The sequence below is a fragment of the Lytechinus variegatus genome, chromosome 2, assembly GCF_018143015.1.
Source record: "Lytechinus variegatus isolate NC3 chromosome 2, Lvar_3.0, whole genome shotgun sequence".
Classification (NCBI taxonomy): Eukaryota; Metazoa; Echinodermata; class Echinoidea; order Temnopleuroida; family Toxopneustidae; genus Lytechinus; species Lytechinus variegatus.
The window spans coordinates 53,866,238-53,893,834 of NC_054741.1; the positions used below are offsets into that span (position 1 = coordinate 53,866,238).

At 35.6% G+C, this 27,597-nt stretch overlaps 2 protein-coding genes across 3 annotated transcripts; both read right to left on the minus strand.

Moving 5' to 3' along the window:
- Positions 1 to 813: 813 nt before the first annotated feature.
- Positions 814 to 10,554, minus strand: LOC121408373 (ras-related protein Rab-3A-like). The gene is made up of 3 exons (XM_041599829.1): positions 10,299 to 10,554; positions 7,979 to 8,087; positions 814 to 1,649 (listed from the first exon to the last, which is right to left on the minus strand). The coding sequence occupies exons 1-3, from the start codon at positions 10,516 to 10,518 to the stop codon at positions 1,289 to 1,291; spliced, it is 690 nt and encodes a 229-aa protein (XP_041455763.1). The 5' UTR covers positions 10,519 to 10,554; the 3' UTR covers positions 814 to 1,288.
- A 7,116-nt stretch (positions 10,555 to 17,670) lies between these two features.
- LOC121408374 (L-serine dehydratase/L-threonine deaminase-like) lies at positions 17,671 to 27,468 on the minus strand. Of its 2 annotated transcripts, none has more exons than XM_041599831.1 (7): positions 27,085 to 27,468; positions 25,142 to 25,181; positions 24,521 to 24,660; positions 23,691 to 23,782; positions 22,587 to 22,817; positions 21,311 to 21,435; positions 17,671 to 18,068 (listed from the first exon to the last, which is right to left on the minus strand). In XM_041599831.1, the coding sequence occupies exons 1-7, from the start codon at positions 27,238 to 27,240 to the stop codon at positions 17,878 to 17,880; spliced, it is 975 nt and encodes a 324-aa protein (XP_041455765.1). In that variant the 5' UTR covers positions 27,241 to 27,468; the 3' UTR covers positions 17,671 to 17,877. The 2 variants fall into 2 exon arrangements, with proteins under 2 accessions (XP_041455765.1, XP_041455764.1); XM_041599830.1 differs by lacking the exon at positions 21,311 to 21,435 and adding an exon at positions 19,168 to 19,292 and having other exon boundaries at positions 17,672 to 18,068; positions 27,085 to 27,465.
- Positions 27,469 to 27,597: the final 129 nt, after the last annotated feature.

Sequence of the window (27,597 nt, forward strand, 5' to 3'; positions counted from 1 at the left end):
TGGACAAACGACATTTGCGATTTTTTTTGTCAGCTCTGAAACGTCGGATGAAACTGCTGTTCCATATTCACCAACCCTCGACAAAGACTTCATTGTCATGAAGGACATTAGACAATAGACTCTCTACGTTCCAGAAAGCGTCTGCCTAGGTGTTCCAAAAACAAAGACTTCATTGTGGTTTGACTTGCGTTTTCATTCATTCTGCGTCGCTATGCAAAAAGTTGAAAGTCGAAAGCATTCAGAACAGGAACATCATAAAAAGAGTACATGTGAATTGCCAAGTTTGGCTATAGCGGTACTCATTGTCCTCTATCCTTCCGGTTCAGGAATAATAGCTGAACTAAATTTTTGTTACAATTAAAACACATGAATGAAAAATATACACCCAACATGCATTTAGAAGGTAGCACTGAAGCAGCAATTAGCTAGGTGTTGCTGCCCTCTACATTCATAACCTTGGAGATGATGTCTCCATGTTATTTCAACCTATTAAGCATGAACATTATCTCACTCTTTGATCATTGCAATATATGGCAAAATGAATTTAATGAAACACCATCTTGATATCAACACATTTTTTTTTCATTTACACACTAAATGATTATATGAGGGGATAATATCAAATCTATTTTTACTTCCTGTCTAACACATTGCATGTTGATAATGCATTGTTTACTGCCAAATAGATGATTAATACATGCATATGGCAATTATTAGCATAACTCTTTTAGTACTACTCTATTTTCATCCAACTCCTATAATCCGTCTTCTATGAGGTTTATTCTATTCTTAAAGCCAGTCTACTCAATTGAAAACATTATGAAAATAAATTTCAATTTTCAGACTGTTTTTTGGGTCAGTATCTAAATTTGGGGTTGTTTACTAAGATACAGTACCCTCATTGTGATATTTCTCTCTTACTGTTTATGTGATTCACTCTCTTTCTTTCCCTTTAAAGTTTTCTTTGAAAGGGTCCTGTGACCCAAATCAAGTTCATTTCTATTGATTGAGAGTTGAATAAAAGTTATATGTTGCTACATGTATTTGGATAGATATTAATATTTTCAAAGAATATTTTTCATCTTGCCAAGCTCCATCCCTTGACATCTGTCAATCAGAGTTACATGTAGTGTCACTAACATTTACTTTACTTAACATTGTAAATAAGAGTTGCATACAGCACTGTGCATTGATCAACATGAATCAACATGAATTTGGGTTGGACGGGTCCCTGCACGACTGCCCGTCTTATATCAATACAAGTACATTCGTACGAGACCATCCTCACTCATCCACCTCCACCGCCACTTCCCGAGTCCCTGTGTCTGGCTCCTATAGGGCAGCACTGTGAACAACTGAAATCAAGTTCCTTATGTTCATCAGAAGGTATCGGCAGGAACAGTGGCTGGCCCTCTCCTCTCAATTCAGGACGAGCACTCAATATCCTATCCACAAGCAGGTCAAATGTCTCTGTCACATTGATGTTTTCTTCCACGCTGATTTCCATCACATTGGCGCCGTGGTGCTCGGCTAATTTGGTGATTCTGTCGCCAGGTACTGTTCTTTGGTCTTTCATGTGGCACCGGGTTCCCACTAGTAATACCTGCACTCTGTCTGGATGATCGGTGTACTGCTTAAGATCTTCCAACCTAGAGTGTAACAAAATTGAAAAAGTACAAACAGTTCTAAAATGTTAATATGTTTTGGGCATGGCCAGTTTTCTACAGGGCACAATTCACTTTTTCATTTTTCATTTTGTAATTTGGTGGAAACTGGAAAGTCTATTCATTGCTCACAGAGTCACAGTCCCCCTTATGAATTTCCGATATACATGTATTATAATCACACACACACATAAAAAATCCTCAGCTAAGCATAAGCAAATGAATCATAAACTTTCATTAATAAAATGGGGATTTTGTTTATTTACAAAATCATAAATAAATGCAAATAGTTGCGCAATTCACTTTATTGGGGTTACTCAATACAGAGTACTGGTACTGATTTCATTTTACCACATTCCTTATATTGGGGGTAAAGTCATTTAAATGATACTAATAAATCAGTGTTTGCTCAATCATAAATAATTTGTATTTTAGATGGCATCTGGGAGAAGAGACTTTGTATAAGATCTATGAAAATCTCTCCCTAATTTGTAAATTTTAATTCTGACAGATTTTTTCACAATAAGTAACCTTTCTATAAATACACACACAATAGTGAACTGTCATTCAATCTTTAAATCTAACATAATTTGTTTATAACTTTTCTATGAAAATGACATCAGAGCCTTTGAATATTTCTAAGTTAATCCTCTTGTTTATAGTGATTAACAATAGACTCAATTGTGGTTTTCATTAAAAAAAGTACAAGTCTATACAAATACAAATATCTAAATCAATTCAGCTCCAACCAGATAACACTGTTAAAGAGGGAGTGAACTGTGTTTGGTCTCTCATTGAATTGACTGTGTGTTGTATAGTCTTAAAATATACATTTTCAGATATCTACTTATACTACAGAGAATAAATTTACCTATAATTGTATTTGTTTAGAGAAACTAAAATGTTTTGATAGGAAAAGTAATTGTTTTGCTACTTGGTAACATGATTATTGTGATAAAAATGTATTGAGTAGTTGATTAGTACATGCTATCATTCAAATGGGTCTGTATTACTAGACTACACTAGCATTATGGGTCAGGAAACTGGCCAGGTATGAGTAGTTGAGGACTCGAGATGGTGCTATTGGTTCACATCTGCTTTAAAGGGTGATCACTCTTTGCTAAATATAACCACTATTAAAGTATGACTTTAATCACTAGAGACGAGAATGCTTTGACATTATGTCAGGTTTTTCCCCCCACTCAAAATATGATCATTGCATTCTGTGATAAGAATAACTATGTAATCTTCTCAAGAGTGCGTATTGTCATTTCTTTCCAGCTAAAGTAAACACATATGACTCCCTTATTTGCTGAAAGTACATAGCATTAATAGCAGACAGTCCAATTTAGTGCTCAAAGGTATAGTTACAGTGTACGGAGTTTGCACATTGACTTAATTGTCATTACCTAACTCGACCTGACCAGACATGTATGTGTATTTGTATGTACTCTATTGGCATGACAAGCACAAAACTGATCTCATAATTCTGAATAGTTCTCTGTGATATTACTGTTTTGACTAAATTCACATATAGGCCTATTATATATAAATTCAGAGAGCTCCCTGTAAGATCAAACATCAATTTTCATACTTGTAAGTTTTTTTCCTTCAATTCAACTGAAAGCAATGACCCCCAATTTCCCTGAAAATGCATTGACACAAAAACAGTTATTTAGTTTCCCACAAGGCAGATCAACATTCTTGCATGTACTTTAAATATACTATAAGGCCATGTGTTTTGAACTCATTACACCAAAACAGTTGAGTTTCTTAAATAATTGTTCAAAATTTTAGAATTCATTCATCATGTTTAACATCATAAAATTGGATGCTGAATAATAATGTAAACAAATGAGCATCACATGTAATCAAAACATTGAGAAACAATGAGTAAAGTGTGCATGATTGAATGAAGGCAGACGAAGGTGATTGATTGGGGAAGGTAGTGTAGTGAACACAAACTAAATGAAGCATGTGTTATGTCTAAGAAATTTGACTTTGGTTTTATTTCATTCAAGTAGGACAGGAGAATATACTGTCTAAATTCCATTAGACATTATCCAACATTCTACTCGTAGCAATGTGGTGACTTTCAGCAAAATAATTCAAATTTTATACATCAATAATCTTGGTCATATCGAATAATTCTATGGAGGAAGATTCCTGCATAGAATGAACACCCAGATCACACAAATATTCTCAGGACTGATTTGCTCCATCACACATATTTCTTTTATGAGATGACAATTGTATTTTAAAGCTAAATTACAGTAGTTGCAGTAAAACACTGATTTCGTGAGAAAGTCCTTAAAACCAAGGTTAAGTATTAGTGTATCATCGTCGATCCAGATCTGGTACAGTGACATAAACTGCACTTTGTGAAATCATAAAATCTAATCTGAAAAACAATCACACTTAAGATCGCCAACACAGATAGGCACACATGGGACAGTGTATATTATATTGCTGGAATAAAGACCCGACGGAAGTGCCCGAATCCGCGCTTATTTTGCTTATTTCTCAGCAATTACACAATTTCTTCCAGAATCCTTTGGCACATGTTTTTTCTTCATATAAACAGACACTTGGGTGGTCATTATATTGGATTCTGTAAAAAGTCATTTTGAGATCATTACCACAACTGGAATTTATCTTTTAACCATTTATCTTGTATTGTATAATGATCAGCATTCAACAAAATATAACGTATAGGCCTACATGTATACTATCAAAATCTATTCTATTCATATTATCAGATCAATTTTGTGTAGTGTGGGTTTTTCCAGTGGGTCATAAACATTATCTGCAGAAGGCTATACTCATGAGCCATAATGGACTTTGTGATTGATATGGTCCTACAGTAAATTTGTGAATGTACAAGCAAATATCTTTGTCGAATTCCTGTGAATAATCTTTTTTGGTAAGACATGAAATGGACCCTGATCCTTTTTAGATTTGAAAAGCAATGATGTAGGGCGTCATTTTATTCCAGTGATAATAACTACAAAATATAGCCTATATTGTACAATTGCCAGATTTTGACTTCAAGCAAGACAGCACAAACAAGGAGTTTCAATTTCTTTCATAATATTGTTTATATGCCCACCTTACAACTAAAAAAAATATTATAGGGTATTAGGATGATGATCTTGTAACAGGTCAAAATAGAATTATCATAGAGGGCTACGGATGAAATAATGTAACAGCAGCCTCAACAACCAGTTTCACTCACTGCATGGCCCTGGCCTGGGAAGTTAAGGTGCTGAAGCACCCCCAAAAGGGTTGTGGGTTCGAATCCCAGCCATGGCGTAATTTCCTTCAGCAAGAAACTGATTCACAATGTGCTGCAATCAACCCAGGTGAGGTAAGTGGGTACCGGTAGGAAGTAATTCCTTAAGAAGCTGTGTGCGCTATGAACGCCTAGCTTAGCCGGGTAATATAGGAGCACCTTGAGCACCTAACAAGGTGGATATGTGTGCAATAATTATTATTATTATTATTAAGATCTTCCTATGGGGTGCTGCATGTGTTTTTCTTCATATGCAGCAAATCCCTGGAATTCTGGTAGGTATGGCTAAATGGAGAAATGTAACCAAACTGACCTATATTTTTTAGTGAAAAACTTTTTTTTGCTTGTCAAATTTACATAACTTGCATCCTCTCTTAAAAATCATTCCCAGTGCCCTGACTCACTGTCTCATTTCTTACACACAAAAAAATTGACTATGACACTAAAGTTTAAGTCAATAGATCATGATCTGTTCTCTAAGGATCTCTCTAAAAGGATGAACTCAATCATGGAATGTGAAAGTAGTGACATAGATGATCTTGTGCTACAGTACAACAAAGCTTGTCGTGAGGTCCTGGACGCCCATGCCCCTGCATCAACAAGGCCAATGTCTGTTCGGGTGAAGCCTGGCTGGTACACCGACGAAGTGAATGAAGCCCGACGTATCAGACGACGTGCTGAGAGATGCTGGCGCAAAGCAAAGTCAGATGCTAACTACAGACTTTATATTGAGGCCCAGCGGAATGTAGTTGATGTTGTTGTTTCCGCTAAGAAAGACTATTATCGTAACAAACTTTCTTCGTGTAATACTAAGGACATGTATAAGACGGTCAACGAATTGCTCAATGCCAGTAGTAATGTCCTTCCTGTGTCTCCCAACTCTACAGAACTTGCTGAAAGTTTCTCAGATCATTTTGCCAGTAATCAGGCGCGTAGCCAGGGGGGGCGGTGGGGGCGGTCGCCCCCCCCAAAACGTCCCCAAAAGAGAAAAAAATAGAAGGGAAAAAAGAGAGGAGAAAAGGAAAAGGGAAGGGAGGAAGGGAAGAAAGGTAGCTTTGTGTTTTTTCTTTTTATTCATTTTTTTCTCAAAAGAGAAACTCCTTCACTCTTCTTGCTCCAAATTATTATATGATTTTTGCTCCCGCGCTGCGCGCGGTTAAATGACAATATTGAAGTTCTCCATTGTTCCCCCACCTTAACCTGTTTTTCCACCTCAGCTATGTGCTTCTTGCCAGTTAAAGTAAAATTGTATACATATAGGGCATGAATTTGAGTAAAGTTAGGCCGAAGTAAATATATGAAGTTATTTTTTTTTTTAATTGATCGCGCAACTTCTGGTCTGGTCGGCTCCGAGCGGGAAAATCTTTATATCAGTTTCTGCCGTCACCTCCATAAAGTCAGCTTCTCCCGCTTTTCAGCTCATTACTATAAACAACCATATTTTGGGTTCAAACAGGTTCCTAATTTAAAAGAGGAAGGTATGGAATTCGTGTCGTATTAAATTAAAAGTACAATATTTTTTTTTATCAAATTGTATTTAAACTTCATGTCATTTCCCTGTATACATTCATCTCCTGTCCTGTTTTGCGCCTTCAGTTTGAAATTTTGAATGACACCTAAGTTTCTTTATATTCAAAATGAAGCGCTTCAGGATAAGTAAAAAAAAATAATCATCCTTTATTATATAGATAGATAATTTCAATAAATCACAGAAGTTTCAACTTTATGCGCACTATTTTCCTTGTAATGAAGTTCAATAATCTTAGAAAATCAATTGAATAAGAGACGATTGGGTATTAGAGATATTTACATTTGATGAAACGTCCGCCCTTTGAAATTTCAGAGTTTCATTGCTCTGCGCGGGGAGGAATATCTTCCTCTACCAATCTTCTCCTCTGTTTTGCGAGTTAAAAGTATGCACTGATGCTAAATTGTTTGTAATCAAATCTGATCTTTCCAAAGAAAGTTTCAATATATCTTTGAGAATACCCTTTTCTCTGGACCCTTTTTATGGCAAGAAAAATTGATAAAACACTTTAGCTTCCGCGCTTCGCGCGGAGTTATTATCATTTTAAGTTCCTCCATTGTATACCTCTTTTGTGTGTTCACAATCACTTTTGAAAACAAGGTTCAAAATCGCAATATAGTCAACCGAATTGGAGGTACTAGAGACAAGAGAAACGGCTCCTTTTCATTTTAATTTATGAAACACTAAAAGCTTCGCGCGGGAGGGGGAAACTCCCCCTCCCTGCACCCACCCCCTAGGGAGCGCGCTTCGCGCGCTCTGTAAGTGTTGGCACGCTTCGCGTGCATTTACCGCCCCTCCAAAATGAAATCCTGGCTACGCGGTTGCCAGTAATGTTTCTAAAATTAGAGATGAAATAGAGGGCACTGTCCCAACTGAATGTAGTGTATCTAACATATCTTCAAATACATGTAAACTTGATTCAACTCTTGATAAATTTGATACTGTGAGTGAGAATGTATTCTGTTTTCTGATAGAATACATTATCGAATACTGTTCAACCTATAAGTCTCTGTCAACCACACTACCTTCTTACATTTCTTCATTATTTCAGCAACAAAGATCTACTTACTCTCTTCGTTCTACTGCTTCTCCTTCATATGTAATTCCAAAGTCCAGAAAACAGGCCGGTTTCAACTCCTTTCAATCTCTTGCCCCCGTCTTTGGAACAAACTCCCCCCATCTCTTCGAAACCTCTCTTCACTTAACCTCTTCAAAAAACATCTCAAAACACACTTATATAACCATAAACCTTAACTTGTCTTATGCAATTAACAGCGCTTTGTATCCTCTGGAAAAAAACGCTATATAAATCAATTATTATTAAAACCAAAGACTAGAATTTAACAAACAAAGAAATTAATAAACACAGAAATGAATCAATATAATTGAAATGAATAAGCAAATAATCAAATAATAAACAAGTTAATAATCAATCAATAAGTCGTGAATCCTACAAGAAAAGAAAAACAGAACTGTATGAATGATTTAACTTACCAATGAGTGACATTTGAAAAACTCTTTTCATCCGTTAACTCAAAGAGAACCAGAGCTCCTGATGCCCCGTTGTAATGAGACTTGGTCAAGCTACGGTATCTCTCCATTCCTATAAAATTGAATAAAATATCAGTAATGTTTTCACATGTATCTCAGGGCACTGTCTTACAAAGAGTTAAGATCGATCCAATCAATCGTAGCTATGGAAAGCCAGCAAAGTCAGCATATAAATGCATGTTTCTTTAAAAAAATTCTAGATATGAATTCATATCCATAAATCCATTGATACCTTGACAATTGGGTGTGTTCTCTGTTTACAAAGGACATTTTACAAATTTCCTGTAGAAAAAATTATGACACTGATGGATTTCCGTAGTTACGATTGATTGGATCAATCATAACTCTTTGTAAGACGGGGCCCAGAAGTATTTTGAGATCATACATGGAAGCAAGCTTTATCTGGGCTGTTCAACAGTTTCATAAACAATATAATGTCTACCGCATTTCAGACAGCTAGCCATCTCTCATGCAGTTTGGAGGAGCTTATATATGTATATCTCATTCACACAATGTACTACTACTGGGGTTCTGATTTTGCTCTATTGAATCTGACTTTGTAGACACTGATTATTTTCAAAACTTCAATCGCTTAGACTTGGAATGACTTCAGGGCATACATGTAGGAAATAGAGAAATGTGACAGGCGACTTTGCCCGAGAGGTCATGATGCAAAATCACCCCTAAAAATTTGTAAAATGGTTAATGGAATGCTTTAAGGCAGCTGTCTTTTCTAAGGTTGCCCCAATGTCTACCACAAACAATATTCACTAAAAATTAAAAGTCAGGTAATCAATATTCGACATACAGCAGAATAATAGTATGATTTGACAAAATAACTTGAGCAAAAAGAAGCTCTTGAAATGAAAGAAATAGCCCCAAAATTCAGCAATGACCCCAATGTGGCCAAAAAGCAGAAATTATTTTCTACCTTGCATCAGTCGATGTATAAGTAGTAAAGCAAGACATAGTCCAGTGATTCAACTGAAAAAATAGAGATTGATCACCCCTGTCTTCCCATTTTCCTTCATTATTCTTTTATTATATTTTTGTGGACATGCAAAGACAATTGTCTCACGATCATGCATATGAGTAAGGCATGAGACACTTACATTAGGCTTACGAACTATTAATAGTGCACGCAAACAAATCAATGAGTAATGGTTCCCGAAACCATGATCAGTAAAGGTGCTGGTCAGAAAATTGGGATTGTCCCAGTTTACAAGGACTGTCTCATTTACAAAGATTTCTCCACACAAAAAACTGGGAAAGTTCATTCACCTGTCAAGTACCAACACCAATCAAGTGCAATAGTTAATGTAAACATATCAGGTTTCAGAACAAGATTATCAGGAGATGGCAAGTGATGAATAATAGATGGTGAACTTGGGGGGGGGGAAGTGAGGTTACTGAAATAAAGTGAAATTACGAGTGGACTGAGAGTGCTAAAAATAGCTTCAGTCTGAATCTATTTTTTGCACTCTAAATCCTCGTAATTGCCTTCTATGTATGTCCCGCAGGGTAAGTGAAAAAAACACTGTCCCCATAAACAAGGACAATCCCGCAGATTTGACGTGGTTTATGAGGATAGACACTGACCTATCCTTGTTTTTCTGGGACAATCCCAATTTTTGGAACTTCACTTCTGGCTCTACTCTACTGACAATTTGCATATTATTTGGCCTGGCCCTTGCCAAAGCCCTTGGCTTGTTTCTTATTCTTAAGTTTGTTTGTTTTTGATAGGCCTACAAAGTTGACTGACATTTTGTCCACTCTTCATCTCCTCCCCCCTCCCTCATCCCTCTCCTCCTCCCCCCCCCCCTAGCCTGGAGGTGTCTGGAGTAAAAAGTCATATACTCTACGTATGGTCACTCCCCACTGACGCCTGAGATCCCAAGCTATATTCACCCACGTACGGGTACAAAACCTGAAACTTTCGCCCCCGAGAATTCTACTTTCCCTCTAAAAGATCTAGCCCTAAAACATGTACATGGGGTCCAACTTCATTTCCAACATTTCTGCGATATTGATTTTATTTTTAAAGAAGAATTCATTCTGCTTGCTGTCGCCAAGCGGGAATAAGACAAAGAAATCAAGTTGGCGATGTGATGTAAACACAGCCGTAAGCTCTTCCCATCTTTCCATAACAAATTTCTTGTTTTTTTAATGATTTCTTCTTCAAAAATAAAATCAATATCGCAGAAATGCTGGAAATGAAGTTGGACCCTATGACCACAAAAAAAGTACGAATGGGACTACAAACCAGCAGTGTCGCGAATATCCAGCTGGATCGTCATGTCATCTCGGTGAATTATTTTGCTTGATGTGTCCAGAGAATGTTCGTAACGACCAGCTTCATCTAAATCAGATTGTGTATACTTGAGCATCAATGATGTCTTTCCGGTTCCAGCATCTCCTAAAAGGATGATCTTAAAAAACAAATCAGCTTGTCCGAGCCGTTCCCGGTTTGGAAAGGAGGCCATCTTTCACGCTCTATCAATCAGCAAAGAATAATGACGTTATCGATCAAACAGCTGATATAAAGTGGGCGTGGACCAGTATGGCGTGGACGTCCGTCACTGGTAGTTGATTGTCAAAAGTATGGAGAATGGCGCGAAATAAAGTAAACAATTTTACATCGTTTTAATCAAATAGAAATGTTTAATCGTTTAGAACCAACAATATTTGTGTGAAATTTTAGGGAGAAAAAAATGCAATGTAAATCGCCATGCAACCACAAATTTGCCTAAACTTTTTGTAAAGTGATGGATCGACGAATCTATTTGCCATTAACATCAGCTAGATATTATAGCTTGTTTCGCCTTTAAAAAGGTTTTCAGTGGTTCTAGAAGCATTATTTGACCATTATCTTAAAAAGGACCATCAACAATTATTCACATTTAGTCACATTAGATAATAGCTCAATGGCTGAACAACATAGGGCTTGCTCGCTTAATTGCTTCACTCCTCAAAACATTTCATCTTACAAATTATGCTCCAAGGTGACTATATAAAAAAAACATTACGTTTTAACATTAAGTTTGAAGTGAATATATACAAAACATATTTTCAGCTCAGACTTTGAGCTTTCATCGGTTTGTATGATTTACCAACTGATCTGTTTTAAGCACGTGCTCTGTAAAATGTCTGTTTCAAGGTGTGAATATCAACATTTTGCGGCTTGCGCTGTGCTCTCGCATTATTTGATTTGCCAAGTAGGCATACCTACAGGCGCGCCGGAACACTTTCAGTTTTGGGGGGGGCAAAATCCCGAAGGGGGCACAATATTTTTGACAGCGTGAGATACCGAAGCGATCGAGCGGGAGAAGGCGTGGGACCCCCCCCCCCCCCCCCACGGTAAGGACTTTGTGTAAAAATGGAGTTTAAAAATTAAGTTTCTAAGAGAATTCAAAAATCAATTTCTTGAGAATTAAACATAGAATTCACTATAAAAGACTATACTCAGAGTTTATGAGAACCTATGAAATCTACGCGCAAAACGATCGCTTAATTCGGAATGTGGTTTTCGTGTCTGATCAATTAAATTACGTAATACGCTTATATTTACTCAAAATACCAGAAATTACATTTTTCATGCAATATCCTTTCAGAAATATTTATTTATGTACATTTACATACACGGACGATGCGAGCTGGAGTACAATTATCATAAGTTTCAAGGATTGTATTAAGCAGAAGAAGCGTAACAACAGAAACAAAATACATTCTAATGAATGTCTTTTTAAATTCAAAATGTCATACTGTTCTGACGTGGCAGAACAGTATGACATTTTGCGATAAGCGCTTAAATCCCCATTCTATTTAAATCATTTCTGACCTCAGCATTGGAGAGAGTCCGTGATTATCCATGCATAGGCAAAACGTTTCATATTTTGTAACTGGAGGAAAAAAAGAAATATGACCTGCTTAATTATTGTCTAACAATTTAAAACTTTTCTGAAAATTTAAAACATTACTCGATTTATGTGTTTCCTTTGGCATGTTTTGTATGGCTGGGAAGCACTTTTGGATGACCCCTTCAAAATCTTCTTTTTTCTTTACATATTTTCTGGGGAAAATGTGACCATAACTAGGAAATGAACAAATGATGAATATCAAATTCCAGGAAATATTCATTTTAAATAATCATGACCTAACAAAATAACTACGGCAGTTCATAATGTACATTATGTAACATATATTATTTAGAAGAAAACAATTACATTCCAACAGCGGATGTGGTTGACGGTACACCATGTGGAGTTTTCGAAAAAAAAGTGGATAGAGGATGAAGTGAAATTGATAGGAGGAAGTAATAGTCGAGTAATTTTTTGTTCAAATGGGCGTAGTCCTGATAAAGACAGTAAACCAGAAAAGGTTGAAGAAGAGGCTTGATTAGTTGATAGATGAGTACTCCTGCTCTGCACTCCATTCGCCGACTCAAGCTAGCATCTTCTCATTTATCCAATAAGCAACTACTCAATCCTCTATAACTCTTTAAACTTTTCGGTTTTACAGCTATTTTCAGATTCCATATGTTGCTCGAGTAACTAGCGTTCACGCGCGTTGGTGATATCGGGTCCGGGGAGCGTTTCATGAAAGGACTTGTAGGACGTTTTATCCGACAAGTCCTGTTTTATCCGACAGTTACTATGGTAACAATGCTTCTCAACCAATCAGAATACAGGAAAGTTGTCAGATCTTTAGGTTCAGGTTTTTAGTCTGAAATGTATTTCTTAATAGGCCCCCATTCCACAGAACGGAGACCATTGAAAGACCACTGATAACTTAAAATTAGTGAGGTCTTACAGCGGTCTTCAAGATCAATGAAATTTGTCATCTCTCTCTGGAATGGCTCAGAAAGACCCCTCAAAGAACTCTGAAAGACTGATGGATATTTCTTGTCGTACTGTCTTAGACTAGTCCTCTCGAGATCTTTCAATGGTCTTTCAGAGATCTTTTATGCAATAAGTGGTCTTTCAGAATTCTTTCCATGGACTTTGCCTGGTCCTTCAATGGTCTTTCAATGATCTCTCATGAGTTTTTCAGTGATCTCCGCAAAAATCTTGAGAGAGACTGCCGAAAGATCAATGAAAGACTATGAAGACCTTTGAAAGTTCATCGAAAGACCGCTGAAAGACTGCTGAAAGACCACTGAAAGACAATTTTCCTGAAAGACCGTTGTAAGACTGTTTTGAACCGTTTCAACAAGTTTTAGAGACCACGAAGACCACTGAAAGATTGGTCAGGACTCGTGTAAGACCTCAAAGACCATTGAGAGACCTCTGAAAGATCAACCAAAATTCATGGTCTTTCAAAGGTCTACCAGCGGTCTTGTTCTCTGTGGATTGGGGGTTTAAAAGGTTATACGTTATCACACTGTAATAAGATGGAAAAGGGGGCTTATCAAAGGTATGTTTCACAGAGGGACATGTTCGTCAAAAGACGCAAGGCTTACTAAGATGTGTAATTGCCCCGTCAGGGGCGAAATTTTTTCATTTTTGACAAAAGAAATAACAATTCTTAGGCAGAAAAGTGCCTTCATCGTTTACTTTTGTCCTTAAATAATATCATTTTTCTACTTTTAGGTGGGCACATTGGGGGGGCAAAATCTCGTTTTGCCCCCCCAAAATTTTCTTTGGGGGGGCAAGTGCCCCCCCCGCTTCCGGCGCCCTTTCATACCTATTATCTTTGTGTATTCCAGAGAGGAATGGGAAGACAGTCATTGTTTTCATATGACAAAATGTCCTTAGGCCTAGAATGTCCCGATTCTAGGTCAAAATGATAATAAAATATCAGCTCGCGCTTGCATCATTAATTGAGTGTTGTCCACATCCACCTCACAATTTCACTACACAGTGTTTTGAATAGTGTTTAAATTTACCATTTTCATATCGGAATATCAAATATTTTCAGTTCGCGCTACACTCGCATTATTGGTTTTCAAAAAATGAAATGTATTCAGATTCTGTCTAACTTTTAAACACGCGCACTCATGTTTATTGAAATACGCAGCGTGATCTTTATTCAAAATGTGCAAAAATTATCCAGTTTCAGATCGGAATGTCAAATTTCTGCTCGCGCTTTGCGCTCGCATTATTAATGTAGGAAGTTATGTCCATCCTTTTTATGATTTACAAAACATGAATATAGTGTTTTTAGGTCTGAAATCTATTTTTTTTCTTCTCGCGCTTTGCGCTCGCATCAATTGTTAGTTATATACCTATACTGCTCATGATTACAAAAAGTGCATAGAACGTCATTTTTAGGTAGGAATATTAAAAATTTTCAGCTCGCGCTTTGCGCTCGCAATATTTATTCATTGATAAAATTTATCGTCTTAATGGCTAACTGCAAAACGTTGTTAACAGATCTCCCTTCGACAAGGCCAGAAAGTAAATTAGAAATTTCTGCTCGCGCTTCGCGCTTGCAGTAATTATCTTGTTACATACGCATCTTCTTCAGGTTCACAAACATTGCAAAGAATGGTCAATTTTCAGGACAAAATACATTGAATTTAAAAAAAAATTGCTCCCACATCTCGCTGACATTTAAATAGGACTTATTACACATTTATGTTATAAGAATAAAGCTAAGAAAAGACCGTTAGGACATGGGCGTTTTGTCCTCCCCCAATAAAAAAAATAGATAAAAAAATGTTCATGACTAAGAAAAAAAAGAGAAAGCAAAGGGATAAGGGAGAAATATGATATTATTATCCATATTGTATGTAAAAATATAGCACTAACTTGGATTTTTGTAATAAAAGGGTCAATTTTTTTGCTGGCAACTTTTTATTAATTGTATGCGATGCACCATATCGAGCCCTCTCAAAATTGTTGGCTCATTACGCCACTGCGACAACCCCTTCAAAGAAAAAAAGTCAATTTTGAGCGGTTGATCAGGAAAAAAATGGGTGAAAAAAAAATTGCCCCCCTGCCTTGCTCCCTCCCCTTCTAGATGTTCTCTCTCTCTCTCTTCTATCCACCCATATCCATACCCCCCCCCCCCCCCTCTCTCTTTGGTTCCAGTCTAAGAATGGAACTCAGTAGTAATATTGACTGGGTGTAAAGGGCAATAAGTGTGTTAGATCAGATTTTTCAGAGGCCATGTCTAAAATTGAAAAACACCCCCATCTCAAAGTCGCCTCATTCACCTGGGCAATTTACTTCCCTATTTAAACTCCAGTTGAGTGAATTAGACACCCCACCTGATATTTCCCAGATTTTCCTTTTATTATGATTCCAGCTGATTCTGCTTGATTCCTGTGACAGGGTTTTTAAATTGGTTGCAATGTATAAGTTACAAATCTTTCTGTTTTGATTAAACAAATGGAACAAACAACTTTCAATTTCATAGATATATGTATATAAATATCTTTATTTCACATCAGAGAATATAATAATAATTACACACTTGGTCTGAGGTCACCATGTATAATTAATAACATGTATTCATATTTCAAACTTCTATTTATGCTAATTCCAAAGATACATATAAGGACAGCCCCACTGAAGGGGGCCAACCACTCCCTTTTGATTAAAAAAATTTTCAAAAATGATTAATCAGATCATCACTCCCATATTCAATCATGATTCATTCAAGAATAAGTTTAATTACAATTCATTTACCTCTACAACCTTTGACATTGTTGTCCCTACATCAGAATGAGATCATGATCACATGATATACAAGAGCTAACTCATCCAGTACAATCCCTAGCCTGGAATGCATATCGGATGTTAGTAGCCCTGGGTATGTTTCACAAAGATTTAAGTGTGACTTAGGGTCACGCTTAAATTCCCGGTTGCGTGTGGTATATATCACTGCATTGGTTAAATCGTGCTAAGAGGGCATGCACTACTGCATATTTCTGTGTATTAATCAATGAGATTGTGTGTTAGAAAATCATGTGCACGTCGGTATTTAAGCATGACTCTTAATCACACTATTTGTGAAACTCCCCTCAGGTTAATATAAGATCTGTACAGCCAACGGCATTAGACTAATTGGAAATAAACTAACGGTAACTCTTAGGCTGCTGTCAGTTCTATTGACCATTGGAAAGTTACTTTCGCTTATAAGCAAAGTATACAGACTTCAGAAAGTCATTTGAATAACATAAAATTAAATAAGTTTAATTACTGAAAAAAAGGGGAAGTTCACCCTGACAAAAACTTTATGTAAAATAGCAGAAAAAAATAATATGAAATATTGAAGGTTTGAGGAAAATCCATTAAAGATCAAGAAAGTTATTACAATTTCAAATTATTGATTTGTGACATCATAAATGAGCATTTATATTTGGTATACCGGTATACAATGTATTCATTTTTTTAATGGTTCATGACTTATTAGTTATTTTCCTTTTAGGAGCGGTGTGAAATGATTTATGTATTGATATACTGAAGGTACAATAAAAGAGAATTTTCATTTTTCCCCAAAAAATGACATTTTCCTAATTTTAATATTTCAAATTTAGGAAAGCAGCTCGCATATGACTTCATAAATAAAATAATTAAATCTTAACCTTTTTTATTCTTTGATGGATTTTCCTCAAATCTTTGCCAATATTTTTTTTATCATTTCTTCTGCTATTTTTACAATAAACATTCTGTCAAGGTGAACTTTCCCTTTAATCAGTAAAAAAAGTATAGAAGCTCATAAAACAGATGTAGGCAGCTTATAATTCAAATCTGAATAAAATCTCAATTTACATAAATATTATTTCAAAAATATTAGATTTAAAAGGATGAATGATTATTTCACCCAGTCTATATGCACATACTGTAACCTCTATCATTTAAAGAGTAAGAAATGTTGTAATACACTGCCAGCTAGAACCTGGGGGATCCTCAAATGTCAACAGGTACTTTAAATATTAACACCCCCATATATTGTGCAGCAAAATCCAAATCACAGGGAATTGAACTTAATATGTAAGTCAACTTTCCATAAGTTAAATAATCAGAATACATTATGCAAAGCATGTATTATCTATTTATCTATCATCAGTTGAACAGAATTGTTTGAAAACAAAATTTCTGGATTGTGAAATATAATATTGCCTGAGTTTATTTTAGGATGTTAAAAGGCATGGACAGTAAAACTGGGATAAATGGACATTAATCAATGAACATTAACAGTATTATTTTCAAGATGAAATACTATATGAAATACTAAGTCTTTTTCAAGTGGTTATTTTTTTTCTTTGTATTTGCATGAAGTGTTTTAGTTTTATATACCCATTAAAAGATTTAACATCAATAATATTTATATTCACTGTATTAAAACCATCACATCATTAAACCCTTGTAAACTCAGTACATACAGAATAACAGATATATAACTTTGTGCAAAATAAATGGTATATTGAAAATAAGCCATGAAAGACTAGTTGCACATACATATTTCAAAAGGACCCTGACTTACAAACAGTTTTGATTGATCCAATTGATCTCAACTATGGATAGCCTGTGACTAAACTGCATATGTCCATTCAAATTAATTTCTGAATATGATCTATGCTCATACAAATATCATTAACTGGACAATCAGGGGCCTGTTGCAGAAAGAGTTGTAATCAATCACAACTCTAAAAATCAAGCATAACTTGATTTTCAACAAATCAACAGCGCGCATTTGGGACTTGCAGTTGATTTTTTTTTACTTACGTTTAAACACAACTCTTTCTGCAATGGACCCCTGATCCTCCTCATTTCCAAATGGACTTAGTATTTCCTGTATGAAGAATTAAGACAAAGATGGATTACCACAGTTATGATTGATTGGATCTATCGCAATTCCTTGTAAGACAGGGCCCTGATCACCCACAAGTCAAATCATAGATTACAGGCTTCCTTGAATTTGAGCAACTGTTGAAGGTTGATGGCACCCCCACCACACACGACAACGACCACGCAGCCAAGTTTCTCAGGCAACTTGCCCTCGGCCTTCAGCTCGCCTAGGACATCGCTGTAAACTGCTGATGCGGCTGCCCCGCACGCTGGCTCAACCAAAATACGATGGTCATCTGGTGAGTTAAAAGAAGAAAACTTGATTATGCATATTCTTGCTTTTTCTTCTTTCACAACAAAATATATATTTGTGCTTGTATTTCTTTATAGGTCTTTTTGTGTTCCAACAAAATACAATAAGCATTCAGGTCGTCCATTTATTTTTTCTCATTTTTATCATCTACTGCCAATATATGGAACAATATGTTTTTTTTTTTCTTTTTTATCATATATACATGTAAGAGAACCAAAGTGATGACATCACAAAAGATTTTTTTTTTGCATTTCAGCATTTTAATACATTTTGGTTGAGCATTAGGAAATACCTCTACAACCCAAATTTGATGGGAATAAGTCCATGGGGGCCTTAGATATGGCCTCATGAATACATAATTAACCCTATTGAAGTCAATGTATTATTGGCCTGGTTTTTAAATGTTAGGAACCAAGCCAATAATACTATACAATGACTTCAATGGGGGTAATTTATTTTCAAAATCTTAAAACATACAGTGTAAACTGTGCATCATGCATAATTGTAATGCTTGAAACAGAGAAATTAATTAAATTGCAATTTCATGTCAAAATCACTATGAATTCTGGGAAGATTTCCTTTCAGCAAGAGGAGAAGCAAGCAAAAAAAAAGAAAGATAGCAAGGAGTTAACGTGCATGAATGCATAGGCATATAGCAGAAGGCACTAAAGCACACATTAAAAAATAATTTGGAAGGGGAAAAAGTTGTTTAAACTTGAAAATAACAATATATGTTTAGTTTGGGATTTCAAAGGAGGCTAGGCCAATTTGAGGGATAAATAAAGTGAAGTAAAGAGGTCTGTTTCAACCTCCCCCCCCCCCCCCCCCCCCCGATCTCATAATTACCGTAAGCTTTACATCTGGATATATACCAACTTGATTATGAAGAAAAGTTTCTCAAAATTTCTCAGTGGAATAATAATGGTGTTGTGATCACAAAACTCAGTCTAATTATCCTTTTACCTTTTAATTTTAAATAAAATTTTGATAAAAATTTCATTCTTATGCTTTTTAGAATTATTGAAATTACTTGGTGTTTAACTTAACAAATCAGAATCACACTAGAATACCAGGGTACCCACCAAGTAAATGCAGGCAAGCATCTATGGCTGTTTGATCAGTTACCACACCTGAAAGAATATTGTGCTCTTTGTTAAGGGTTAAACAACGCTCAGTGACCCTCAGAGAACCAAGCGATTTAGCCACACTGATGAAGAGAATAATAGCAAGATAGAAAAAGAAGAGAAAATAATAAAGTGAACAATACTTGGATATCACTTATTAATGTTATGCATCGTGCATTTGTTTTTTGCAATACCAAGGGAAAATATGATTACAGTGGAAATTCAGCCGAACAACTGATCTCATGATGACTGGGTCCGGTAACACAACGATTAGCGATTAATTGTACGCTTGATTTTCATGATTAATGGTACCTCGTAGTCGATGCAATCAATCGTTAAAAAAAATGCTTTACAATGATTGCTAAATTTTGTGTTACGGGCCTCAGGAAGTGTCATTCATCAATGCTTCTGACCAAGTGACAGTTGTTGAACCTTTTGAAAAGCTGTTTTCTTGTAGACAGAAGTTCAAAAGACCCAAACTAATTACAATTGGTTACAGCTATATCACTTCATCCTCTTGATTAAACTGGGACTCCAACAACGATCTTGAAGGGTCATTGTCTGTCGTGCACAGGATAAGGTTTTTAGTAATTTCTACTTTCTTTTGATACTGTTTTGTTTTATCTTGTAAATCGATTATTTAGATTTGTATTTACCGACTGAGGGCGCATTGATTTTTGTAGTCATGGAAAGAATGTCGCCTATCAGTTTAGTTGTTAATTTCCCTAATTTTTGTGATACAAGCCCAATGATATTGAAACAGTCAGTCTCATCAACAGTATAGTCTAGACTCGGTCTGATTCTTGGGTTTGTCTCGACGTATCACACGCCACATTGTCATTAATTGGAATGAAGTCAATGAACCTTTGATTTTTGAGAAACAGGTAGTATTTCATAATGATGGTTGTATATGACATGAATAGGGATCCTTTCTGTGCAAGATCAGATTCTGAGTAATTCTGTATTCCTGTCAGCTTAAACATTTTGTTTTTCACAAGCATTTTAATCAAAATTTTATAGTTGTGTCAAAATTTTTAACGAAAAAGGTGACTAAAAACATAAATTTGGGGGGTTTCTCATTTAGCACAACAAATGGTGACTAAATGGTGATCAAAATTCTTGACATTTATCAGTTGAATAGATATTTCTTCTTGATTTTATTTTCAAACATAAAATTGGGTTTTTACCTTGTTTACTTCATAATATGCTTTCATTAAATATGTCAGTAGTACAAGGAATAAAAATAAATATCATTTATGGGCAGTCGAAAAATCCTATCTGCTATTTTCATTCAGTCACAAAGCACCAACAGTTTGGAATGACCTGCCAAGTAATATAACATCAATAAAGAATTACAATGCATTTGAAATAAGTATAAAAGAGCATTTAATCAATCTTCAACTTGTGTAGATTTATTTTCCACCTTTTACCTTTGTGTAGGGTTTGTTTTTTCCCCCTTTATTGTTTGATCTTGTGTTTTATTGTGGGCGAATAAGTTTCTTATATCTTACTTTGTCAATTATATTTTTTCTAATTCTTTTAGGGGGGTTATCTAGACAAACTCTATTTTGGGGTTTTTATAATTTCCCTATTTCCTCTGTTGTTTAAAATGTTAACTTATTGTATACATATATATTTTATGTGGAAGACTTTTGTAATATATGTACATAAATATGGTTTACATTTGCTCAATTATGTATTTTTATGAATTTTTATATTGTGATTTTTAATTGGAAATAAATGAATTGAACTGAACTGAAATAAATGTATGTTATTGCTTTGTGTAACTAATATGAAGTGGCCAGAGGTCTCTCAGAGAGGACCTAAATCAATCAGTACTCTGGTTTAATACTTACAAGCATTCATATTTTTGAGCCGTGGTATATAATCATTACTAAACCACTTGTGTACAAATCAGACATTATAATGCCACCTTGGTACTAAACATATCAGATCTGAATTTCCACTGTATAATCATAGCAGAAAATAAGAAGTGTGCTTATTGCAAAAGTTATGGTGATATTCTCATGCAAAATAATAAATGAAGCAAATAAGTTTGTTAAGAAGCAAAAGTTGCCTTGATGCAAAATCACCAACATACCAAGCAACTTCAGACAACCCTTTATGGCATCTTTGTCTGGAACGACACAAGGTATGATGGGATACTTGGAAGAATACTCCAAACTCTTTTCACACACGGTGAGGGCACCTAGACACTTGCACATACTGTAAATATGAGAAGTAACGTAATAATGCTATATGGCTTGATATCAATCATTGATTATTACAGGGCTCCCGGCTCCACACTAACCCTTTTTTTCAACTGGTCCGACCTGATCATGTCGGACCTATACATAGCTAGTTTATTTTTACTGGACCGAACCTAATATTTACTGTTCCCAAATAATAAAGAAAAAATTGAATTAATTTTGCCGTCTTTTATTGCTTATTGTTACCCCCCCCCCAAAAAAAAACAACAACAACAACAAATAGTAAACACATACAACATAATTCATGAGAACTATTTTTTGAGACACCAGAGTCATTTTCATAATTTTCAAAAGAGAAGAAAATATATTTCATTTAGATATAATCTTACTGGTCATGTCAGACCAGTAAATCTGGCTACTTCTGAAAAGTTACTGGCCTGACAGTAAATTTTACCAGTCTGGGACTGTCGGATTAGTGCCAGTGTCACGTGCTGATTATTAACATTATCATTATTATTTGTTTGGCGTCACATATGCCTTGGAGGCCAAAAGCAAACTGAATGACTATGACCCGCAGGTCTCTTCTCCAGTAACTGATTGAGGGAATGCAGATGGACCAGTGCAGTGGGTTCTGTAAGTGCAAAGTTAGTGACTCTCCTCCTCTACATGGGGCCTCCATTTAACATCCTATCCGAGGGATGTAGTGTTTTCCTCTGTAACATATAGCCTGCGTCTATGAAACGTGGGAGGGGCATGTTTACACAGAACGCAGGCTTCGGTCATCTTCAATTGGACGTTATACTTATTCATGGATCAGGCAATTTACATTCACTTTGTCTACAACTCAGAAAGTCTATTTCAGGACAGGGGTTAAACCCATTTGTCCTATTATCAATGTGGTCTCATTGCCGTTTGGTTTAAAACCACATTTCTTACACAGTAATTTGTTTTTCTATGCCAAAGAAGGATTTACTACAATATACTTCATCAGAGCACTTAAGAATATATTTTCATATTCATGACGTGAGTTAGCAAAGTACTGTTATTAAATTCTCAAGCTATTATCTTGAACAATTTCTTTTTTGCTGGGGAGGGGAGGGAGGAGGTTATCTGAATCTATGTACTGTTTAAAAAAAAATCTAATGTAATTGCTGATTGTTTTCTAACCTGGTTATATCTGGTAATGTCACAAGCTTCCCAGCCTTCACTGCAGCATTGAAGCTTTCAGCACCAAATGTTTCCATGGCAACTACAGGAACATCACTCCATCCAACCCTCTGAAGACCCTGAACGACACCGCAGAGCAGGCCTCCACCCCCGACGCATGTAACGACCACGTCAGGTTTTTTACCATGAAGCTGGTCCTGGATTTCCAAAATCATAGTCTCATGCCCTTCCCTGTAAAGTATTGAAAGGGGTTCAATAGCCTTAATTTAAGTGAGACATATCAAGAACAAAGAATATATGATAAATCATGTAGAATTTAAACCTACTTGGACCAATCCCATAGGCCATAGCCTCTGTTGATTGATGTTTTTCAAAAGTTAAAGTAAATTCTATAAGAGAAAATGTCCAGAGGATGTAAGTCAGAATATTCTAAACAAGATAGAAATTTCAATCAACTTTGAAAGCAATATTCAACAGATATTTGAGAGGTGATGTTGAATAGTATTACCACAAATAACAAATTATCTGTGCTTTTTGATGCATAGATATTGTAATTTGACAAATAGAAATAAAATATCTGGACATCAATCCCCATTGTGCTATAACATACCAATAAATGATGTACCATGTACAAATAATAATAACAATATCACTAGAAGTAGTAATAATTGAAATAATAATAATAATAATAATAAAAATACTACTACTAATAATAATGATAATGATAATAATAACAATAATAATAATACTAATACTAATAATAATGATAATGATAATAATAACAATAATAATAATAATACTAATATAATGATGATAATAATAACAATAATAATAATAATATTAACCACAATAATTATAACAATAATAATATAATCCTACTACTACTACTACTACTACTACTACAAATAATAATAATAATATAGTAAAAATAATAATGATAATAATATCATCATTGATATTCATATAGCGCTTTTGATAAACAATTCAAAGCAAATACCCATGATGAGAAGCACAAATGCCTTTATAATCCCCCTTCCCTGCTTAGTGAGAGATAAGAATTGTATGTCCCATTAATCACATATTGCAAATAGTTTTGTATCATACCAAACATCGGGATGATCAAACGGATGGATGACTACTGCTGACGGATCTTCCTCTGCCAATTGAAGAGCATGTTGGTTAGCATAGTCCCATACCTGTAAAGAATCATGTATGATATGCTGGGAAGTTAACCTTAAAGGGCAAGTCCACCCAAAAAAAAAGAGTTGATTTGAATAAAGAGAGAAAAATCCAACAAACATAACACTGAAAATTTCATCAAAATTGGATGTAAAATAAGAAAGTTATGACATTTTAAAATTTCACTTAATTTCACAAAACAGTTATATGCCCATCTCGGTCAGTATGCAAATGAGGAGACTGATGACATCATCCACTAACTAATTCTTTTGTATTTTATTATATGAAATATAAAATATTCTATTTTTCTCATCATTGTCAAGTGAAATCATACTATATGATTCAGTCAACGTGGTCCTTATTGTCAAATCTGTAAAAAAAATGAAATATTGTATAATTCAAACTAAAAAAAAAGAAATAGTGAGTGATGCCTGATGGACCTCATCGACTGACTCATTTGCATGACACTGAGTTGTGTATATCCCTATTTTGTGAAAAATAAGTTAAAATGCCATCTTTTATTCTATATCCGATTTTAATGAAATTTTAAGTGTTATGCTAGTTTAATTTTTTTCTCTATTTATTCAAATTAACATTTTCCTGGGGTGGACTTGACCTATAATACATAATTGGTTTTAATAAAACAAACGCAAATAAAACATCTTTCCCACCCACATGTGAAACATCCAACCCGCTCCTCAAGAAAAGGGACAGAAAGAGAGATAGAGAGAGAGAAAAGAAATTGGTTTGCCTACTTTTCCATGGACAATGACATTGGCTCCAAGATCTCGTATTTTGTCTGCCATAAATTTGGGTGTACTCTCCGGAACCACAACTGTTGCTGGCATACCAAGTTGTCTTGCAGCATATGCAGCAGCATAACCAGCATTTCCTCCTACAAAACCAAAGACAAGACAACACTGTAAAATTAGTGCAAAAATGTCAAGGGGGTGCTGATGATGAAAGTTTGAAGTCATTCATATTTTGCTCTTAACTGCATGGATTTACATTTCCCAAAGTGAGGTTAATAATCAACAACTGAGAAATTTGACACATTTAAAACTAAATCAACCATATTTACTAACAGGGGCTCAGGGACAACTACTCAAAGACCTTGGTAGCTTAACTGCTATATTGATATACATTTCAACAAGAGACCAAATGATCATTTTCAATTAGTTATCAAAGCAATAGACATCTCATTATCTCAAATGACTTGATAGACATTTGTGGGCTTGCATGCTCTTACCAAATATCAACCCAATGATTAACTTATAAAGGTTGCCAGTTGAAAACACACTTCCAGGCATTTGCTCAAGGAGACAAGACTGTCTGAAATGACACATCCCATACCTGATAGGATTGTGGGATATTACCTGATGAACTTATGATTCTTGTGTATCCAGCTTCAAGAGCCTGCAAATCACACACAAAAAAGTTAAATCAAAGCCCATGAATACAGAGATACTCATCAATTCGTTAAGTAGTCCATGATTCAACATTGATATTTTATTTGTATGCACAGATAATGATAAAAAAATCCTGGAAAGTCAATGGTTTTCTTCTTTGTGATGAGGCTTAGGATCATCCACTAATGATTATAAACTGTTCACTTTTTATTAAGTTAAGAATTAATCTCCTCTTTCAGTAGGGATATGCTACTGGTATCTTTTCAGAACTATTAAAGACCATTAGACCAACAAAAAATAGTTTAATATCCTGGTGCTTGAAATATCTTTCAATAATAATTTATATTCTATTTTCAATTTTCATTATGGGTATAGGCCTATATACTGAGGTACATGTGGTTGGTCATGAGGAAGGGGGCAGTCTTGTTTTATAGAATGAGTTTATGGCATTATGGGCATGCAATATAACATAATACATCTTGATTTTGTGTATGTGTGTAATTTGTTTTATATGTATAATAAGTAAGTACTATAACTACATCCTTCCTTCAGATATTTTTCAGAGTGTAAAATTTTCAAGATCATGTTTTGTTATTTTAAATCATTAGCCATCATCAATCTTTGAATTGTGAAATGCAACTGTCAACTATCTTTTTATTTCTATATAAATTATCCAACCTTCAAAATATGCATTCTGGTTGAAATAAAGATTGGGAGATTGAATTAAACATAGTTACATTTACAATATTACAAACAAAGTTTACATTATTACAATTTACAAAACAAAATATTTACATTTATTCTTTCTGGAAAGTTCATTAAATTCACACTTCATGACATTGGGTCACTTTAAACAGGGGCATTATAAACACATGTATCGACTATATTCTGATCTCACTTCGTGGGAAGTTGAATTTCCCTTAAATATCCTCAACAATCAACATTGGGTCAATGATTGACCAGGCAGAAAAGGGCTGATTTCCATTTTATCATGGACACGGCCATGAGCATCCCTCTGTGGCACAAAAGGCTCCACAGCTTGGGGACAAGCTATGATTAATGAGTGTGCGAGGTGCTAGGGGTGACTGCTGGGTTGGTGGGTGCAGTTGTTTGATTTAACGTGCTTATGGTTGCTGGATGAACGAGGAGTGTGGTATGAATGTGAGTGTGTTTTGTTTTGTAAGAGATTGTTTGTCGGCCCTATTAATGCATAGCTCCAGTGAGGTTAGCTGACCCTAAGTTCCGCCTGAGCGATGAATTTGAATAACCAACTCCATTGCCCAGGTTGAATGGTGTTGTTGTGGGATTGGCAATCCCTGGCTGGAGCTGTGCATTGAACTTGACTGCTCGCTCGTCCCCAGACACCCTCCTGTCTTTATTTCTTGTTACCTGCTTAAACCTACGTTTTTATTGTTTGAATTTGAATTACGATGTTTATCAATAAGCCTCCTTCCACCACCACCACCTCTCAGTCTTCTATTTGTTTTTACTTCATCTTTTCCTTTTAGTATACATAATATGTTAAGTTGCATTATATTTTCGTAATCATTTCAAGTTTTGATGTTTTTAAATCTGTACACTCTATGTATATATACCTGTAAATTGTACGCAATTCAGCCTTTCGGCTGCAAAGTGCAATAATTTTGAATAAAACCTTTTCAATTTCAAATCATATAAGGCAGGACCCACTGGGAATGGGTCCCCTGGGAGAAAAGCTTTTGGTTTGCATTTAATAGGAACTGAACTGTCTACGTGACTCGTCTGAAGACCCAGGCCAGGAGGCAAGACAGGTAAAAATTATTGAAAGAATTTTTCATCAAATTCAAAAACGTCATCAAACATAAAATCTAATCCTCCTTATATTACCCATGTTAATCACGTTAAATTAAATGTTTAGCAACTTTTAGTACCTTCTTGCATCTGTTTCCAATACCCCTAATTTTGAAGGATGCCGTAGGTTGCATGTTGTCACATTTGATGTACACTGGACATCCTGCGATCTTCGTCATTGGAATGCTCTCCAAAAGAGGTGTTTTTATATGAAGCTCAGGTTCAGATCCTGCCATTACGCCTGTCAGTTCGTTTTCTTCTAAACCCAGGAGAAGGTTGCGAATGTCAAATGTCGCAATAATATAGTTTCGGGCTTTCAGATATTAGCTATTAAAAAGCGATAACGGGAGCGATAAATGTTCGGAGTGCAGTGGATCAGCTTCATCCGGCAATCGTAAAAGGCTTGAACAGGCTACGGCATGCATGCGATGGAGCTCTCCGGCCCGAACCAGCCGGCCGGAGACGCACCGCTGGCCGGCGAGCAGAAGCAGGCGAAGTAGCATGCAGGCAACGGCTCTAGCTAGCTGGGGGTGCGTTTGGAGGCACGACCGAGCCAACCACTCACAAGCCGACGTGAGCTTAGGCTTTGATCC

Excerpts from the sequence above, each read along its gene's own strand:
- LOC121408373 (XM_041599829.1), bottom strand. The coding sequence starts at position 10,518 with ATGGCCTCCTTTCCAAACCGGGAACGGCTCGGACAAGCTGATTTGTTT. Across the intron at positions 8,088-10,298 it reads GGATATTCGCGACACTGCTG|GAATGGAGAGATACCGTAGC; the intron begins GTTTGTAGTCCC and ends TCAATTTTATAG. Across the intron at positions 1,650-7,978 it reads TTTTCAAATGTCACTCATTG|GTTGGAAGATCTTAAGCAGT; the intron begins GTAAGTTAAATC and ends GTTACACTCTAG.
- LOC121408374 (XM_041599831.1), bottom strand. The coding sequence starts at position 27,240 with ATGGCAGGATCTGAACCTGAGCTTCATATAAAAACACCTCTTTTGGAG. Across the intron at positions 25,182-27,084 it reads TTGGAAACAGATGCAAGAAG|GCTCTTGAAGCTGGATACAC; the intron begins GTACTAAAAGTT and ends TGTGATTTGCAG. Across the intron at positions 23,783-24,520 it reads ATGTCATTGTCCATGGAAAA|GTATGGGACTATGCTAACCA; the intron begins GTAGGCAAACCA and ends GATTCTTTACAG.